Genomic DNA, 20,536 nt, shown 5'->3' on the forward strand with positions numbered 1-20,536 from the left:
ACTGGAAAAAGAACAGGAATTCTTACAACCAACTCTCGAATATACAAAACAGCACTTTCTGTCGATGTGAAAAAAAGGTGCATTCACCAGCCATATTTAAAAGTCTTTGAGGTTTTCCCATAGATTTCAATGTGACCATTCATTTTAACGGAGTTTACACAGAGCATAAATAAATGGGAGCATTGGAACGAATGGAAAAAGCTCTGTCAATTACTAGCAGAAATGGCTAGTTATAGAATCGTCTGACATTTGGAATCCCTTCTAGAATTGTCAGGTGAATTCCAAATTATCTTGGTTTTTCATGTCTCTGTAGAGCCTTAAAGTGTAAATTAGCATAAACATATAAATCAACCACTCAATTAAAGACTTACAAATCTCTATTGATGTGGTGAACACCAATTAACACTGCTGGGATGTTCTGTTTGGCTATTAATGGAAAACTCCATAAACAGACCTTTAAACATTCATTTCAATGTGCCCATTCATTTCAATGGAGCTATTAGTACCACTGTGAAAACATTGAAATGAATGGGCCCATAACTCCTATAAACATGTGAAAAATCCATTCTTGAAAGTTTAGTTTATATGTTGCATACTTCTCCTAAAATGTCTGGGAGACTCTGGAAACAATGAGTGATCTCCTGGACACCTGAGAGAGTCTGGCATTACCCTGATGGTGGTCCAGCCTGATTCATGTCATCATGCTCTACACGTACTCCCGGGAAAGCAGGCAATTTTCCCAGAGAACTCAAGCTTGTCGCAAGGTGAGAGGGGACATGACGCGACTTGTGATATAAAGCCATGCCCAGCTCAGTAACCAGAGGGTGACAGGGGGGCAATGACACTACTACCACTCAGGTGGGGGGCAAAATTACGTGATTGTCCCAAACTGGTCATTAAACCCCATCCCCATGTTCTTTTCCTACCTCTCTCCACATCTCTTGGACATAAGCAAGGTAAAGCAGGCAAGTGTGCTGCTACCCATGAAACATTGTCATAATACACACAAAAAAACTGAATGTAATTAGATGGAAGCATGCCGGACATGCTTTACCCATCATCTCTTAGTCATATGCTCATAAGAACCAATGAAGACTATAACATTATCCATTGGCTGTTGTCACTCCAGCTCTATTCATAGGCTATAAAGTTTGCGAAATGTGAATTCACAAATACCGTATGGACTGACTTTCTGTGAAATGACAAATGAGGAACCGGAGTTCGCAAGCTCTGCTAAATGGCCTGTTGAGCAGCAAAAAGGATTTGCTCCATATTTGCCAGCAACTTCACTTATTTGTTAGATACATTTAGTAACTACATAAATCATTAGCCTCCTTTAATTGTTCAGGCAAATTTAATACTGTGAGGTAAAAAGTTTTTCTAATGAGAAATTTTTTTGCAAAACCATTTGTAGATCAGTCAGTATCTGGTGCCATAACCATATTGACATCTTGAGGGCACGGCAATTGCAAATGGCATTTGTCAACTTGAACATGACCTTGGACACCTGTATTACAAATGACATTTTTTGAATAGTTAACCATGTACTGAAAATGTAACATGATACAAGTTAAACTTCAATCATAAATGAGTACTCAGCTAATATTGGCTCCATTTATTTACAGACATTATTCATGATGTATCACCATATATACAGTTATGGTAGGCAGTATATTAGTTTACAGCATCACACACACAATTGGCACCAAGGAAAGATTATACAATCAAAAGCTTGCCTATTGCTAATCACACAGCATGGTATCATTTTAATGAGCATGGCAATGAGATAAAATGCTTAACGGCTGATAACCTTTCCTTACATTATACTCTTATCGTTTTAACCATAACCATAATAAAGACACGACAACTTAAGTATGGGGAAAGTAACACTGGATTTATTGCCAGGTATGGTGGTGGAGAAATAGCAGTCCGAGTCGACATCCGCCAGGCCAACCAGGATGCCCCAAGCCTTCCAGGGGGCATCCGCAAACGGGGGACAACCACACACCCCAAGGTGCACATATCTACCTAAACGGGGCTACCACCCCGGGCACTACAGAACCCTCCCCTTTTCTAGGCTAACGGAAGCAACCACAAGTCAACCCGGTCGGGAAGTACTTGTACCAAGTCTAATAGCCTATTCCATTTGAAAACAGGTGGGTTAAGCGTGCCCGATACCGTCATGTGCCCTTACCACTGGCCGTCGACTGTACTGCGATTTCCGGCCACTGCTCCGCCAAGATAACCACCACCGCCAAACTGTACCGGTACAGGATCACTACAGATGACCATCTTTATTGTTCCATAGGGAGGGAGGGTGGGCAACGTCCAGCAGCCTTGAGAGAAAGATTCTTCTCTGCCCATTCCAGATATAACTTCCATAACTCCTCCCCATGACTCATCCGGACGTCATGAGCAGACCACACAAATTAACCCCCAGAGTACCAATACAGTTCAATACAGCCTTAGCTTTTATTATCCTTCGAGCTTAGATACAGCCCTCTGTTCTTATTCTTCTAAGTTATAAAGCAGACATAATTTCAGCCATTGCTGTTACTAAAACCCAGGTATAAATTTCATTATATTTCTGCAAAGAAACAGATAGATAATATTAAGGACATACTTGCCAACTCTCCCGGAATGTCCGGGAGACTCCCGCATTTTGTGAGAGTCTCCCGGACTCCCGGGCGAGTGTGGCAATCTCCCGAATTCTGCCCACTTCACTAGGAAGTGCCCCACTTCCTAGTGAAGTGGGCAGAATTAGATCCCAAACGCCGCGATTCCCGGTGAATCGCGGCGTTTGGCCCCGCCCCCGCTGTCAAATGACGTCACAGGGGGCGGGGCCGAAATGACGCGATTTCGGCCACCCCGCCCCTTCACGCCCCCCTCCACTGGCTGGCTCCCGGAAGGGAGCTGAAGAAAGTAGGTAAGTATGATTAAGGAGTAGTGAGAGTTAGCAAGAAAAGAACAGGGACCAATAGTATTTAGCTTACTGTACTTGTGACCACTAAGTGACATAAGTGAACTCAAACCGATTCACTGAGGAGACAAATAAGTAGTTCATCATAAACAGGTGACCTCCAGGGCTCCTGCGTTTCAGAAGTTACTCACCCCTTACATAGCCTGCTATGTATGCTCCAAGACAACTTCTATTCCTCCCAGGGTAACTTTATACAAGACAGTAATCATACCTTATATTGGCCATGTGCACACAGGCATTAGTAATCCAATCTTTATCCCATTCCTTTTTCCACAGGTGAACAGAGAAGTGATGCAAGCTCACAAGAAATCATGGTGCAGGGCTTCTGGGCTGCCACTGTGCTGTAAGATGTCATATTTACAGCGTTTGAATGAATTCCTAAATTCCAGCTTTACTGTGCTCTCCTACCAGCTATACGCAATTATAATTTGTTATACCATACTGACACAATACAATACAGAATATTATACTGTGCTATTGCAGTAAAGCACATTACAGTCAGTTACTGCTAGCAGGATAATGCAGGGAAACCGGAACCTCGGCATTCCATCAACTACTGAAAGTATAACAGCTTACAGCCAGGACCAGGGAACCGTGCAGACTGATCAGCATACGTAGTCAGTACTAGACCGTGGATATAAGATATGTATTGGTGCTGTCTTGTAGTAAAATAATAATTATCAGCTAAAGTACTGCAGTCATTTGTGCCCGTGTGCATTGGGAACTAGAAGTTGGGTACAATTTCTAGCGGCCAAGACCTACACTCCGTGTGTTATTTTTTACATAGATGCCCTATTTCACCTCAAGTGTCAGCTGCGTTCAGCAATCTGATCAGTGCAGCTTACTGCTGAGCAGCCACAGGTGTACCTAGCGTCTGAAAATAATCAAAGCAAGTTCATACTTCCCTACTCTCCCAGAATTTCGAGGAGGGACTCGGACACCCGGAAGTATAGGCACCCACATGAATCCCAGCAATACATATAAGGGGGCAGACCATGGTGACGGAATGGCATTATCATCATGCCCCCTCACACACTTGCCACCTGAGCTGAGACCTAAAAGTTGGCAAGTATGAGCAAGTTACACATTAGATTCCCAAGATATTTGTGAGTTGGAGTTTTAAACCAAAATGTATCAAGTTTGTGCACTCTGCACTCTCGCAGCTCCCTCCTTACCAATGAACAAGGTAAAACTTGGCAGGCAGTAGAGATGAGCAAAGTTGTGGTGAACTTTCACACAAATCAAATTTGGTGGTTGAACAGGCCATTTTGCAATGCGCAGTTCTGGCGATACAGTCTTCAATTTCTGTTTTTACTACATCATTATGGCCATTCTGCATTGTATTTGGAAATTCTGCATTTCACAAAATATATAATTTATAAATAAAGCTGGAATGTCAACTTTGTCAATTCAGTCTGTTCCGTGGTGTGGTTCCAACTCCAAGCGTACTTAAGAGAGGATCAATGAGGATCGCTGACCCTAAGATCACTAAAAGGAATGCAAAGTGAAAATGGGTTGGGTACCTTTTAGCAATGAGGGAAACCCCAACAACGGATACCCCGACAACGGACACCCCGACAGATGTATTCCCCATCAGACTATTAATACTGACAGCTTGAAAGACAGACCTGAAACACTGCCGAAGAAAGAAGATCCCAGCAGGCAGCGATGACATCACTTTGAAGGTTCACACTATGGGGCACATTTTTCAATGCTCGTCAAAAATGAAAAATAGTTATCAATCCTTATCGCATGGATAAGGATTGAACTATTTCTCAAATTTATTAAAAACGGATCACAGAAACTGCTGTTTCTGTGATAAAAAAAACACACTTAACCCCCTCTTCGGAACGTGATGTCCTCCAGGTCCTCTTCATTTGTCTTCACACTGGAATTGCGCATGTGCAGTGCGCACAGACATCTCCGCTCTGTCTCTGCAACTATAGTTGCAGAGCGAGCGGTGAGTGACAGGGAGGGATCATGTGATCCCTCCACACACGTGCTGTCCAGCTCTGCTCTTCGGAGCAGAGCTGACAGCACTGAAAACTTTCAATTATGATAATGTACGCCAGCTTTACATTATCAAGACAAGTTTCCGAAAAAAATGTTTTTCCGGAACTTGTTAGATTGCGGCTGGGAGCAGTCACCATTCTGTAGAATGGTGACTGCTCCCACAAACGAAAGGAATGCAAAGCAGCAGATATCCATGATATCTGCTGCGATGCAGCCTTCTTAAATATGCGAGGGACACAGAGGGACATTTTTTTAATGATAAGTGCACGATAGTGCACTATCATTATTTGTTAAATATGCCCCTATGATTCCTGCTGTTCACCTGGTAATTTAAGGAGGTGCCGCCTGTACAAGGTACTAGGTTTTGTAAAGAATATTTTATCCGTTGTCGGGGTTTCCCTCATCGTTATATCGACTACCACCGGTGGAAATCCTGCAGGCAGCTCTTCATTGATAGTGGTAATTGGATGCCATGAGAAGTTTGCCTTTACAAGCCAGGGCCACATTAAATTGCCCCTGCAAAGTCACTGATTTCCGGCGACTTACAGAAATCAGAGCTTCATACATTTTCCCCTTGGAGTTCTCAGCGGTCTTTCCAACAAGTGACAAAGCAGCATAGAGAAGTCTACCTTGGAGGAAGTAGGCCCAATGCTACCAAGGTTTAGTCTGTTGGATCGCCCCTCCTCCATCCGAGGGGCTCTGTAAGTACTTGTGTATAGATATTGGAGCAGATTACTGTAAGACCAGATGAAAAAAAAAAATAGACTCCAAGAGTGTAGAAAATAGGGCAATTCTCATTTTTCACACCTTTATTGGACTGTTCTCAAATAAATTAATAAGTCTTAAGCGTTTATGAGCATTTTTTTTTCAGAATTTCATTCAAGTGATTGTAAGGTGTTTTAGGGGTGTATGTGAAACCTCAAAGCTATGCACATACTCTCCAAAAAAGTATTGTGCATGTACCATAAATCTGTCTGTAAAGTGGAGCAGAAGCTAGGAGCGACAGATTTATAATGTGAAATCCTGCTATGCCTGTTATAAGACTCTGGTGCACCATTTATTAAAAACTACATCACTACAACATTTATAAACATAATAAACTGTGGCACAAATCAAATAGGACGTTATACTATACAAGAGACTTGAGGGTAACCCCACCTCTGCCCCTGTATATGTTCTGTGAATCTGCCTGCTCCCTTGGAATATCCCCAAACATGCTCTGAAGTGAACAGGGATGATAAATACTGGTCTAAGAGAATAATACAATGTGCCTTTTTTTAGGTGTGTTGCATTAAATAAAGACAAAATATAAATATTTAAAATTAAACTTAGATATATCTGCAACACAGTGATCTTTCACCCTGTCTTTATTTGTTTTATCTCAACACTGCATGTTTTCTAGGCTGTCTCATAAAATCACAGGTGAGATAAGTAGCACATGTGGCTTGTCCTATGCCTTGTTTTCACCAGCATTTCAGAACATTTTCCCATGCTGAGCTCCAAATGAAATGCAAGGTGAAAAAAAAAACTGCTCCGAGAATTTTTACACTTCCAGTGCAACCTCATGAGGTGTTGGGATCAACATTCCAAGTGCCTGCAGTATTTCCACAGCAATATTCTCATGTCACATTCCATCTGAAAACTGGGATGAGAATACTGTCTGAAAGCGTTCACCAGAACGAGCCCACAGTATAAGTCAGTCACTAATTATTATACCTGGGCTGCTGATAAAGATCAGGAAAACACTATTACACAGGGAGTTAGTTAGGAAAGGGTTAAGGACTACTGCTATGGTAATTGTCCTACACCTGAATCTTGGATATCTAATCCCATGAAAGAGAAGTGAACTGGCTCTTCATTTTCAGAGATGTGCTCCACAGAATAATCTTAGCAAGAAGGTATTTGTTGTTTATTATGGTTTATTCTGTTTGATTATGTTGTTTATAAGTGAATAGGCCGCAAACAGTTGTTATTGTGCTGTTTACAAGGGCAGTAGCAGAAGTGTTTTGTTTTTCTGAGGGAATTTGTTTGTGAGCTAATATTAAATACAAACGGTTTGTCTTTTAACCTGAAATAAATGGTGTATACAGTCTGCTAGTAAAACCAGGGATCTATTTACTAATCTGTTGCAATAAGGCTGACTTTGTATTATTTGTTTTTGTTTTTCTATCACTGCTAACTGTAGTGCTAAAATGTCACCAGTTTGCCAGGCCACACAACGGGGGTATGTGAATGTATAACCCGGCTAGTTGGTTCACCAGTGTTCAATGGAACTAGAAGCCATGACTTGTTTTCACTTCCACTGGTGGACAGGGGGAAAACTGTTTAAAAATAGATTTTAAATGTTTACAACAAAACAAAAAAGTTAAAATACTTTTTTTATTTTTCCCAGTGATTTTCATCTGTTATAGCCATCCAGAGAGGGGATTGTGGAATCTTCTCTTTGGTGAAACCTAGCAAATGTTATAGCCAGCAAGGGCTACCAGTGGCCATGGCCCCATGATGTATAGGGCAAAGTCTTATTGCTAGTGAAAACACCCGTTTTCTCTGCCATAGAGTTTTTCACCCAATGATAAATATGTCCCACAGTTCCCAAGACAAAATTAGTGTTCCATTGGAGCACCATTTATCAGAAGAGGTCTATCTACATACATCTGATACAATGGCTGTACTCCTATTTCCTGCTAGACATACAACACATATAAAGCAGTTATCCTAAAAATAATGTAACCTCCCAGCAATATTGGTACTGAAAAGTCAGAAGAATACATACATCTTGTTTTGGCATTACTTGATAAATCACCATATAGGCCTAGACACAGCCAATGTACATTCTTGTCAAATGCCAACATATCAGTGGATCCTACACTTTCATGTCAATGGGAAAGTAATCGGAAATGTACTTAAAAATCATGAGGCTATTGATAACTGTGGTTTCTGGTAATATACGGTGAACAAATTATTTGCCATTTTGTACAGTGTTGAACCATCAATATGACTTGTGGTATAATTAGGGTTGTATAACAAAGACCTCTTCTGCTGCTCCCAGAAACATTATGCCAAAGGATGGTGCTTGTATATGTTAAATGCAGTCTTGGTTGTTCTACTGAAATTCCCTAAACCTTTAACTATAGAAAATTTTACCAGTAAGAAATCTAAGGGAAACGAAAGGTGTATTTTAATGGATCACAAGTGACTCCTTTTTACTAAATGATAACTCGCCTCTGCTTTTCCCACCTGCACTAATTTGAATTGAATGTATTTACCTAGTTGCTAAAAGTTCCTGCTTTCCAAAGATCCAATATTTTAGATTTGTTCTTAGAAATTATCCTATTTTTTAGTAATCATAAACAACACAACAAAATCCTAGTTTTTCTGTAGGCTGTATGCAATTATTAGTGTCTAGTCTAATTATATTAAGTTTTAGAAGTAAAATGGAGTGAAAGGGAATATTTACAATATATGCCGTAATTATGGGGATTGCAGTGCTCCAAGGTCTGCAGAGGCTGTATTGCGTGTTACATGTTGTATGGATGCACCCCCTCAGCAGCAAAGTGTCCCTGGAAAATGTTTTAAAATATTGGTAACCATATATTGGGTAGAATCTCATGGTGTGTGTGCATGCGCAGACTGTGTGTGCTTGTTTCGTAACAATCAATGACAAATGGAGACTGCCGTGGAGCTAGTAGGAGGCCGTCATCTGGCCAGACCATCTCACACTCCTGGTGACAAGCATCGATACAGTCTGGCTGCAATATCTCAATGAAGTGCCATGTTATAACAAACAGTCGGTATAGAGTGTGGCAGTTATGATGGGGCTGTGATGACCGCAGGCAGCTTGGCAGCATACTACTCAGATAGACGGGCTGGTAGATGTATTTAATTACAGCTACATGGCATAGCAACTTTGTGTATATTTTATTGGCGATCTATAACCACATCCACATTAGACCAACCAGATCCACACAGTTTCATCAAGGCCCATTTTTCTGTTTCATGTGTTTGCCCCCCCAAACAAAAAGTTATCAGTCTTCCCCTGCCTGTCATCCAGCATCCACAGATTTTCCCTGTTAGCTTATACAGACTGTGTATAATCAAAGTATGTTATATTATAATGTAGGTATTATATAATGTTATATTGTGTTCACTTATTGCTCGGCTTGCCACATTTATACCTATGTTTTCTAAACGGACCCCAACATTCCAGGATCCAGACAAGAAACTAGTACCAGGTGGTGGCGAAAGCTGCAATAACAGGTAGGAGAGAGCAACAGAGTTTTACTATGTAATATTTCCAAGAGGTGCAAATATGCCCCAACACAGCGTGGCCATTACCCGTTCAGTGGCGCACAACCTCTGTCACAATCATATATAGAAGGAACCCCAAGAAGTTGCTGTACCAATAATGACAAGGCAAACAAGTGGATCCCTAAGGTACTAGCTACAGTCTAAAGTCATGTGTTGCTGGTTCCACTGGTTACAAATAATGCAATTAATATTAATTTTGCATCTAAAATTTCTTGTGCACCACTGACCTTAAATACATTCTATTTGTCAACTGAGTAAAGGTAATTGGAAAAATCAGTGAGTAAAGCACAAACGTTATCATCACACTGTGCGCCAGACTGGCAGGTATGCGGTTGGCTTTTGTCTAGTATTGGCAAGTTTAAAAAAATTTTGGGAAGTGGAACATATGTACCTTTTCTTTGTAATAAAAGTGAATTTCTATTTCCTGTGAATCGGCAGCAGAAAGAAAGCTGACAGTGACCTAGTACATTTGACCCACCTCAGCCATATTGCTGTAGGAGAAGCACTGAATTTAAGTTTATACCCCCAGCAGACAGAACCTGTGGTCAACAAGTACACATACCACTGTAGGCTATGCCAAGAATGTACAAATCCTTCTGCAGAGCTGCACTAATCATTCATCCAGACCATAAAAAGAAAACAACCTAGTTAACCATTTATCAGCCTTGCACATTCCTCAGGCAGCACGCCACCGAGAAATTAAAAAAAATAAAAAGAACACCAGAGGAAGAAGTGAATCTACTGCAGTATGTTACAGCAGCCACACTATTCTCCATGAATACAAAACAATATTTGTGTAGTTCAGAAGTGATTATGCTGGAGCCTAACGCTTTGTAATTCTTTTGAAACACAATTTGACTAAGAAAACAATGGCCATTGCTCTCCATAGAAGAGAGATCTGGTACATTTACAATATAAACCTTTTCTAGTTGTACAATCATTTGCTGGCTTGGTTGGTTAGTTGAGAAGACAAATTCACAAATTTCCAGAATGCATTTCTAGCTTAAATACAATAGTATAGTCTTTAGATGACCATATCATTTTTTTGCTTACACTAAAGCTATAATTGCCTTTTAAAAAACCTCCTTGCACGCATGTGTGTGACTGGGGAAATACCAGGAAGCACCTATCTTTGTGTATGTATATTTCTATATATAATATGGAAAACTAAATCTTAACTACAATACACCTCTATAATCGTCTGTTTAATTTTACAGTGAAAACTACTTCACACAATCTATAAAAACTGCCTACAGGGGTGGTTTATTGGACACTAAAACACAATTAAGATTGTCTCATTTGACTATAGTGACATTTCATAATTCTGCCTAAAAATTCCTCTACGTTTCAGGCACTGCTAAGGGTAGTGGCACATGGGCATTTTGTGTGCCAATGTGTTTTAAACTTAGTGACTTCGTATTTACACAAAGTTTGTCTGCCGTGTAAGCACAGAGTTCCACATACAAGTGGCAATAAGCTGCGTGAACTCGGCTTAATTTTGTAATACTGTGAAGCTGATCATCATCACCACCAGTTATTTAAATAGCGCTACTAATTCCGCATCTCTGTACAGAGAACTCACATCAGTCCCTGCTCCATTGGAGTTTACAGTCTAAATTCCCTGACATACAAACAGACAGAGCGAGAGAGAGATACTAAGGTCAATTTGATAGCAGCCAATTAACCTACTATTATGTTTTTGGACTGTGGGAGGAAACCCACGCAAACAAGGGGAGAACATACAAACTTCACACAGATAAGGCCACGGTTTTGAGATGCAGGGCCACAAAACTCCAGTGTGTCACCACCCTGATGTGCCAAGATGAGCTTGACTCTTACTGTATTGGATGTCTTCAATGTGGAACAAAATGTCCCACTTTGTTGCTATATTAGACTTGGGTTGGGTACTAAATGCCGACACTGGAAATGTCAACAAGCTAAATGCCGACACATCCATTCTGGGGACAGCTTGCGAATGTCGACATTCGCAACAGGTAAATTGCCGACATTTTCAGTGTTTGGTATGTGACCGCATCCCTTAGATTTAATATACACACACTCACTTTTGTCTTCTCTATTACGCCATAAGCAAATAAGCTGCTGATGTCTGAGCTGGAGTAAAAATGTTGCAACATCCTTCAAATGTCTCAAAAGCAAACTAACTCCTTAAGAAGATGTTTATAAATGTACCTAAACGTACAGGATCCCTGGGCTGAACAAATATGCAATGGAATCGTGCTAATCGAATTTTGCAGCCGAAATATATAGAATGAAGCCAAATTTCCATGGAAAAGTAATGAAAAATTTGCTCATCAGTCATTCAGAAGCTGTCTACCAGAATTCTAGAGTAAATACAATGTAGTGCAACAAGTAATGTCCCCAGAATAAACATGATACAAGATATCGCAGTACCACTGCTTTTACGCATTACTCATGCCAAATATAAAATTGAACACATCGTCTCCAGTTTTATACATGGCAAATGCTGTAGCACATTGATAAGCAGTATACAAAGGGCAGATTGTGTTTTCATAGTAGAGCAATTTGGAATATGGCCAGCTCCATATACAGCAATGTGTCATTATTCTTAACAAAAAAGATCCACTTCCCTTTTAGGTGCCTGTTTTCAACTACTTTTCAGCCGCCTTATTATCATGGCAGAAAAGCCAGGGGCACCTGCATGACAACCTGACAAAAAGTAGAGATTCCCTGTAAGATATTCTGGCGCGTCGTTTGTGGCCACTTCAGACTGTTAACATTTCAAACAAGAAGCCAGGACATCCCAAAGGTGATCTCTGTTTTCTGGAAGTAGCACTACACAGAAGATAGCAGCTGAAGAGCTACAGAGATTAGGCATGTTGGAGGTTAGTGCTTGTGAGCTGCCTCTATTTTGCCACAATAGCTGGGTACTAGAGTATTAAACAAGCTGTGCTTGAGTGTTCAAAATGTTACACATGTTCACTATTATCATTAACCATGAGCTAGTAATTCCCATTCTGCTCCAAGATCGTTTGAAATGTTATTTGCGTAAGTTTGATATTTTAGATCATAATTTCCTACTCTCCCGGAATTCCCAGGAGGCTCCCGAATTTCAGGAAGTCCTCCCAGAAGAGTAGGCAAACTTCCCAGATTTGCCGAAATACACGGCCGTGAATTTTGGCATTTTATAGTGGGGGCGGGGCCATGCCCCCTCCTACCCCCTTTCACATGACTTCTCCACAGGGATCTCACGGGGGAGAAGTTTTGAAAGTTGACATGTGTGTTTTTTGGTTTTTTTTTAGATTATATATTTTATCATGGTAACGATTATGCGTGAACTATGTAGTACCATCTCAATGATCACATGTTCTATTACTGTTCATGAAGATGGTAAAGGGGGTGACTTAAAACATCCCTTGTTTGTGAACATTTAAGAATTTGCAGTAACACTTGTAGGTTATTAAAGAAAAAAAAAACAAAAAAAAAAACAAAGTAAAGGGAATACCATTTTTAATAAACAAGTTCCTGTAACATATGTAAAAGTTAATTCATATGAATGTTTAATATAAAATGGTGAAATGTGAGTTCAGGACGGTCACAATAAGATACCTGTTTACTTTTTTACAGACTGGAATGTCCCCCCCAGTGATATGACCTAATAAAAGACTTTTGTCAATCACGCCCAAAGCAGTGAAACAGCCCAGTTATGCAATATTTCACATAGTTACTCACTGAGTCAAACATCTATAACATAAAGGAAATTGTTTGCTACATTCAAGAAGAATTGATTACATGAATTCAAAGAAGCATTACAAACTAATGAGTACACATTAGGTGTTGCATAATCGCCTCAATGGATAAGGTTGTGAGACATCCTTGATAATGAGATATATACAAAATGTAAATCCAATGCAGTTCTGTATAGAGTATTAGGAATCTAATAAAAGACCATCTGACCCCAAAAGTATTACGTAAGAACCATGTAAAGTACATTGTTTGTTGTCAACCTGACATTCTACTGCAGTATAAAAAGCATACTTGCCAACTCTCCCAGAATGTCCAGGAGACTCGCAGGCAAGAATCCCACATATAGCAACTTACTCGTCAAAATGACGCGATTTACTGTAAAGCACGTCCTTTTGGCCCCGCCCCGTGACAAAAATATCTGTCGCGGGGGCAGGGCCAAAATGACATGATTGCCCGCGTCCCGTCCTCCAACCACACCATCTGCCAGGGATCTCGCGGAATTCACTTTTCAAAGGTTGGCAAGTATGATAAAAAAGTAAACCGTTATCTTCCCACTACATTACAAGCAGCTGAAGCTCCTCCCACATCCTCAGGAAAGCGTCATAATAGGATATTGTAGCAGTCAAAATGTTGAGCTACTTTGACAGCCCTGACCCTGTGAATGAATCAACTAATCCACAAAGCACAATTCTGTCAAGCAGTTAGTTATTCTGCCCAGAGTCACCAAGAGGAATTTCAGGCTCCGGTAAAGCAACTTCTTGCGGCCCCTTCCATAGCTAATGGTGTGTGGTAAACCGGATTGATTGCTCCTCCCACTACAGACAGGCCTGGGCCCCTGTACTTTGTACCTGCTACCCCTTGTCAGCACCCCTGACTACTGTTTAGCTTAAGTACCTTCTTCCAAACGTGGCAACTTGAAGCGGGGTGAAAAAGAACATGGTGGTCTCCAAGCCAATGTGTTTAATGAAACAAGCCCCTACTCTTTATTAGCAGGAAGAGCAGGGCCTGTGTCTGTTTTCTGCAGTTTCCACTGTACCCGCCCCTGCCTGGGCCAATTACAAGTCTGTTTTCCGGGGAACAACACTCTGGGGAACGCTGCTCTAAATACAGTGAGCAGTGGAGTATAATGAGAATGTTGGTGGTGATCTCTAGAGAATGGACTTAGCTGGCAGAGACAGGAATGGGTACATTGGGAAACTGCAGGGATCCTGGACATGCTACTTACCAGGGAAATGGGGGGGGGGGGGGAAGGGGGCTTAATGAAAATAAAAGTATAAACAATAAGTTATTTCATATTTATCATTTATATCCACCATTGATATACATTGATTTTATTTTACTTGCCCTTTAAATTTTGTTGCCAATTATTGACTGCTAATAATACATTCAGGGGTGGAAGTGGGCTGGTATACAGTGATATGCCATACCGGAACTTCTCCTACTGCTTTCAAATTCCAATCACTTCCATTCCCATTACTTTTATACCTCACCCTTCTAAATTTCCACTTCGACTTCTTAATACATCCATAAAAAAACATAGAATGGTTACAAAATACATATGTTAACGAGATAAAGGAATATAACATCCTGCAATAAAACTATTCCTTAGATCGATAAAATGTAATTAAAATTCTGCATTGAAATGTTAAATGCAGGGATTATTGAAGGAAACAAAATTCTCTATACATATAACTAAGGGAACAAAGGTTATAGGAAACCATATGAAGCCATCTCCAAGATACAGATCATTCAGTTGGTTTCCCATAAGGGATCTCAATTATGTAGGTATTCATAAACAAAGTCTTTTAATTGACTTTGTGCCAATATAAGCTTTTATCACAATGTTTAAACAGTTTTTGTTTTTTGTTTTTTTTATATTTATATGCTTGAGTAACCTCTGCAAATGTTTTTCAAATACCTTGTGCTATTTAGCACTTTATATGTTGGATTTTATGGGTTTCACAGCCATTATTTCACAATATTACATACTGAAACCTAACATTTATCTGGTACACGCACCAGCATTAGCCATCTGTTATACTTGATACACTCTAATATCAGGACTATCTAGGCCTGTGTTCGACCAATGTAGAATGTTGTGTACAACACAATCTATTTGCAATGAAGGCTGCTTCAATACTAGATTTTATTTAGGGGCTGATGTGGTGCCTGGGATATGCCAAGGTCTGATTTAGTCACTGGCTATAGTTGTCCTGCAGTCATATCTATACCACTGCTAAACAATGCTATAAAGTCATAAATTATATCGGAAAAGAAAGTACACATTAAGATTATTTACCATGTTGGTTCTTGGATATCAAGTAAGAAAACAAAAATTAACCATTCTATTATCAATCCTGTATTTCTCACAGAAGTATAAGCTAATACAACACATGTTGGCAGACTGCTTTTGGCTGAGAATCAACCTAAATGAAATATTTGTGGTGCTTTTCTTATCACATGATTTTAGGCAATCTGGTTCAGAGAGCTAAATCCTGTATGCAATGTGTAGCAATGATAAATATCACCAATAAGTAATCTATTTTGATATGAGCCAGACTCTATAGACAATGCTGCATCTCATTCTGTGTAGCAAATGGTGAGTCTGCACTAAATCAAACTTCTATTTGCATCTGTAGAAGTATTGTCTAAGTTATTGAACTTGTGAGACTCTATATTACTCTTAGGCTGTATTGGGAGACTTATAACACTAATTTGGGTTTTATGAGCTTCACAAAACCAGCGCGGTCTCTTCAGATTTATAATTTGCATATAAAAATTTCAGAGCTGTTGTGTAGTATACAAATGTTTCTAAGAGCCTGAATTAATTCCAATTTAATTCACCAAAGTGCACATACAGTATAACAGGTTTGATAAGCACATAAACATATTTCTGATTTTGACATGGTGGTCAAAACACAGCCAAGCAGTGGAGGGCAAATAACAGAGTAGGGGCAAGTCCAAACATCTGGCAGAAAAATTTGATGGCCTACATCTTGTCCAGGACGGCTCCATTAATAACCCTCCCTAGTCACATACTCTATTTATTATACAAACATTCTGATCATTTTATATTGTGATTTGCCAAACTAACAGCAAAAGTGATTTCCTAAAGCTTACAAGAAATTATAATATAAGCTAATTTTGGATACAAACAATGTAAACTAACTTGTCTTCATTCCAAAGTTCAGAACATAAAATGGCAAAGTTGGTCTACTACAACTTTTATGCATACATTTTTAGGTCTTTCCAACAAATTGTTTATGGATAATGTAAAACATTGTAAGTGCTCACATATGCAACAAAGCTTTGTCCTATGTCAAACACTGCCACTCTTTTATAAAAAATAAATAATATATACTGAACAGTTACATGGATAACCTAAAATCTCTTTTGAACCCATACCATCTCTAAAACACTAGAAGAATAATGGTAAAATAAAAAGCACTACTGTGATAAATGCAATACAACTGTCATAAATTGCAGCCATTGTTCAACACCAACTAATAAAGATGACTGCACCAATATTGGCAGAATAGCAACAATAACCTTATTATAACAGGCAAAGATATTGCAGAACTAAAGATAACAACTCGATTGTAGCAGTTATATCGGTGGCACAGACATGGACAGAATGAGTACCATTGGAAATGCAGTGTCTTAATACTGTAACAGAAAAGAAGTAGCCAAGTGGTCTGCTGAGCGACAATAACCATACATGAAGTAGCTATTTATGCTGCATTAATAAAAACTGGTATTTCCCCATACCTGTCCCTTGGGTCTATCCAGCTGGTGGATTTATTGGCGTGATCAATGTAATAGACTTTGCCATCAACATCTCTAGCTTCTTCCCAGCCATCTGGCAGAGGTAACTCCTTCCTTAACATCTCCAAAAAGGATGATCTCCCCCATAAAGTTACCCCCAAAATGTGCTTTAAAACCGTGAAGGGAAAACAGTGATTCCAAATAAATGTGACAGTAACCAGAATAGCGGCCGCCAGCAAGAAGGAGATTAATCCCACCAATAACCCGGTACGGCGGGAGGAAATCCTAGACGCCGCACACAGAAATAATTCCCAACCATCAAAGTTGCTATGGGCGATCAACAAGTTTGCAGAGCTGCAGCAGTGGAGCCGGCGAGCGATGGCTTCATGTTCCTATCTGAGCTGTCCATTGCTGGCACCGGAGCCGGGGAGATCTCATCCAGCAAGCAGAGCGCTGTCTGCCTCCAGCCTGTGGGACACTTTGCCAGCGAGTGCAGTATGTGCATTACACGTGGGGTCCCCAGCTCCCACTGACCCCCGACCCTCCTAGTCTTCACCCTCCCTGGACAATGCCATTAAAAAGCTCCTGGGTACTGCGAACGTGTGGGATCCTCCATTTTCTTTAATAATCGGATACTATTCTTATTTCAGGTTATATCCCGCAGGTCTGGGTGCTGCAAGGTGAAAGCTCCTGGGGGGGGAAGCGAACCCGCGACCGCTGTGTTGTTAAAGGGGTCTTCCGGGCCGGTTCCTTAAAGGGGACGGGCTGAGCTTCTGCCCCTTGATCTTTCTACCGCTGTCTCTGCTGTTTGTTGGCTTTCGATCTCTGATGCTACAGAAACTACAGCAATACGTCATCCAGGTGATTACTGTAATACAGGTAATAGACCTGCACTGAGAGAGCTACTGTAAACACATGAATACTAGAGCACATGACACAGATGGTGATTCCCCCTCCTCCCCCCTTCCCTCTCTCTTTCTCCGTGAGGATTGAAGCATGATCAGCACAACCATAGCAGCCAAGGCTCATACTGTGTAATATCATTGTGGCATTGTCAACGATGGAACTGGGAGATTCAGGGCAGCAGCTGCTGTATCAACATACATAAGTGATAAGGTGCCATAAAAACTGGGGCATTATCTGGGCTGTGCTTATAACTGCAAAATAGACCTTGTTTATGTGGCACAAAGTATAAAAAGTATTTTTTTATTTATTTTTTTAGAATGTCTATGTTTTATAGTACTTCAATGTAATATAAGTGTATACTTGCATTCTGTTTTCTAAATGTATTGTACACAACCAAAGGTATTTTTTTTACTATGCATTCCCACTTAAGATGCAGAAATGTACGGACTAGGTGCTGTACACAAACAAAAGTGTGGTGGTAATAATGATAAAATGATATTGACAACTATAGTACATAAGTGCATCTATAATTAGTGATAACACCAAAGTAACAATACTAAACACAACTATCAGTTGATAGGAGATAAGTGGACTGACCACCCAGCAGGATTTGTTACACAGAGACTTCCACTAACTGACATTCAGGAATAAAAATGTAGAAAGTGGCATAGATCATGGACTTGGATTTTACTGGAGGTTTACTTTTCTGCAAGGGTTTGTTTACAAAATATAGGGAACAGTGTCTATTGCAGTTATTCTGCTCCCTGAGAGCCACAATTCTATCTACCTGCTCTACTCACCCACTGGGAAGTCTGGGAGACAAATGAGGGCCCTGTGATCTCAGGGGGCCTGTGGCTACTACTGCAAAAACTTAGAATGTAGTTCCCTTTATCATGTCTAACACTGGTTTTATGTTTTATCTGTCTCAAAATAAAACAAAACTATTATTTGATTCAATTGAACATGTTTCAAACTTTTCTCTCTAAGGGGCGTATTTGACAAGGACCGCAAAACATGACAAATAGTTTTCAATCCTTATCGCATTCATAAGGATTGAATTATTTCTCCTATTCATCAAAAAACCTACACAGGAACTGCAGTTCTGAAAAACTGCTGTGCAAAACTTACCACTGCCTCTTCACTTCCAAAGAAATCTGCGATCCACGGGAGTCCTCTTCTCACTCCAGAGCGCATGCGCGGACTGAAAAGCTTGGGCATGCGCACAAACATCTCTGCACTGTACAGTTGCAGAGAGAGCGGTGAGTGACAGGGAGGGATCATGTGATCCCTCCACACATGCGCAGTGAAGTTCTGCTCTTCGGAGCAGAGCTGAACAGTGTTGAAAACTATCAAAAATGGTAATGTATGGCTGCCTGAGCTGCACAACCATAGCAGCCAAGGCTCCTAATACTGTGTAATATCATTGTGGCAAAGGTGTAAAAGTATTTTCGAATGTTGCTGCACTGCGATACATAGCAGTCCCCATAGACATCTATGGGGACTACTATGTATATCAAACTAAAATGCAAAGCAGCAGATATCATAGATATCTGCTGCGATGCAGTGTTTATAGTTAGGAACATAATTCAATTTGCATCTATTCCCCAAAAACAGTTGTTTTTGTAGAATTGACATGTAAATTAACTATAATGGACCCCTAGGAGATGTGGGACTGGGATCAGATATTGTCAAGGAGCCCATCATTCTTGTAGACAGCCCAGCCTCTACATATTATCATTGGTTACAGGGCTGGATTTAGACATGGGCCATGGGGGAAACTGAAGTAGAGCCCAGACAGAGTAAATACTGATGTTGGTGCAGCGTCAAAAGGAAAATAAACATTCAAACTTTTCCTCCACTGCAATCTGGAAGTAATATAAAAATATAATATTCACCATAATTTGTTATGGTAATGTACAGTTGCATGTAATATTGTGTAAATATCCAGCAAGTTTGAATATGCCAATAATGATGCCCCAACATTTAAAGTGCCAGTAGTAATTTGCAGCAAAATCCAATGCCAGTGGCAATGCCCATTAAGATCTGATATGCAGGCTGTATTGCCCTTTAAGATTAAGTATGCCAATGCTTATTCCTAGCTTCTAATATGCCTTTGATTATGCCCAACACACCATGGATAATACCCAGTAAGATGGCCAGTTACATGCACACAGTTTTAGTGAAGCCTGGACAGCCATCATTAGCTTTAATGCCCAGTAGCAGTAATTGGCAGTTACACGCACAGCAGTAGTAGCAGTAACCAATTACATGCCAATATTTAACTTCTTATTGTGGCCTCCCCACTCTTGTGTCTTCCAGTTCCTGGTGGGTGCCCTAGTATGCTGGTAGAGTGAGGGTTCAGGCCTGTACCCGATTAAAAACCAGGTGTTACACTTACATCATGGCAAGTAATGTAATGGTAAAATATTTGGCATGGAAAAGCAGCTCTGTTCAACCCCCATAAAAGGATCCAGGCATGTGCAAAGGGGAGCACAGCAAAGTAATAATGTAATATTGCTTGGTGTTTTCCAAGTTTGCCATGCACCCCCCCCTCCCCCACACACTTCGTCTCCTCCCACTTCCAGCTCTGTTGAGGTTTATTTTATTTAGTGATTTTTATTGAGTAAAAAATTCACATGGAGTGGATATTGCACATTACAGCGCATAGCCTGGGGCTGAAGGCTATCAATAAACATAAAATATGAAAATTACAGGTCACATGGCTAACGGTAAACAGATGAGTTACAACATTTGTGAATCTGCAGATTACCTAAACTTCAGTCTCCTGATCTGTATATATGTAATTATTAAAACATTAATTTTTCAATCCTTGGATTT

General features: G+C 40.2%; 1 protein-coding gene across 1 annotated transcript in view; it reads right to left on the reverse strand.

Moving 5' to 3' along the window:
• Positions 1–17,714, reverse strand: part of WWC1 (WW and C2 domain containing 1) — a 139,450-nt gene extending 121,736 nt beyond the window's left edge. The window contains exon 1 of the mRNA XM_075209822.1: positions 16,796–17,714. Coding sequence (XP_075065923.1) covers positions 16,796–16,914 — 119 coding nt within the window. The 5' untranslated portion in view covers positions 16,915–17,714. The remainder of the gene's footprint in view (positions 1–16,795) is intronic.
• Between the last annotated feature and the right edge of the window lie 2,822 nt (positions 17,715–20,536).

The sequence above is a fragment of the Mixophyes fleayi genome, chromosome 4 (genome assembly GCF_038048845.1).
Source record: "Mixophyes fleayi isolate aMixFle1 chromosome 4, aMixFle1.hap1, whole genome shotgun sequence".
Classification (NCBI taxonomy): domain Eukaryota; kingdom Metazoa; phylum Chordata; class Amphibia; order Anura; family Limnodynastidae; genus Mixophyes; species Mixophyes fleayi.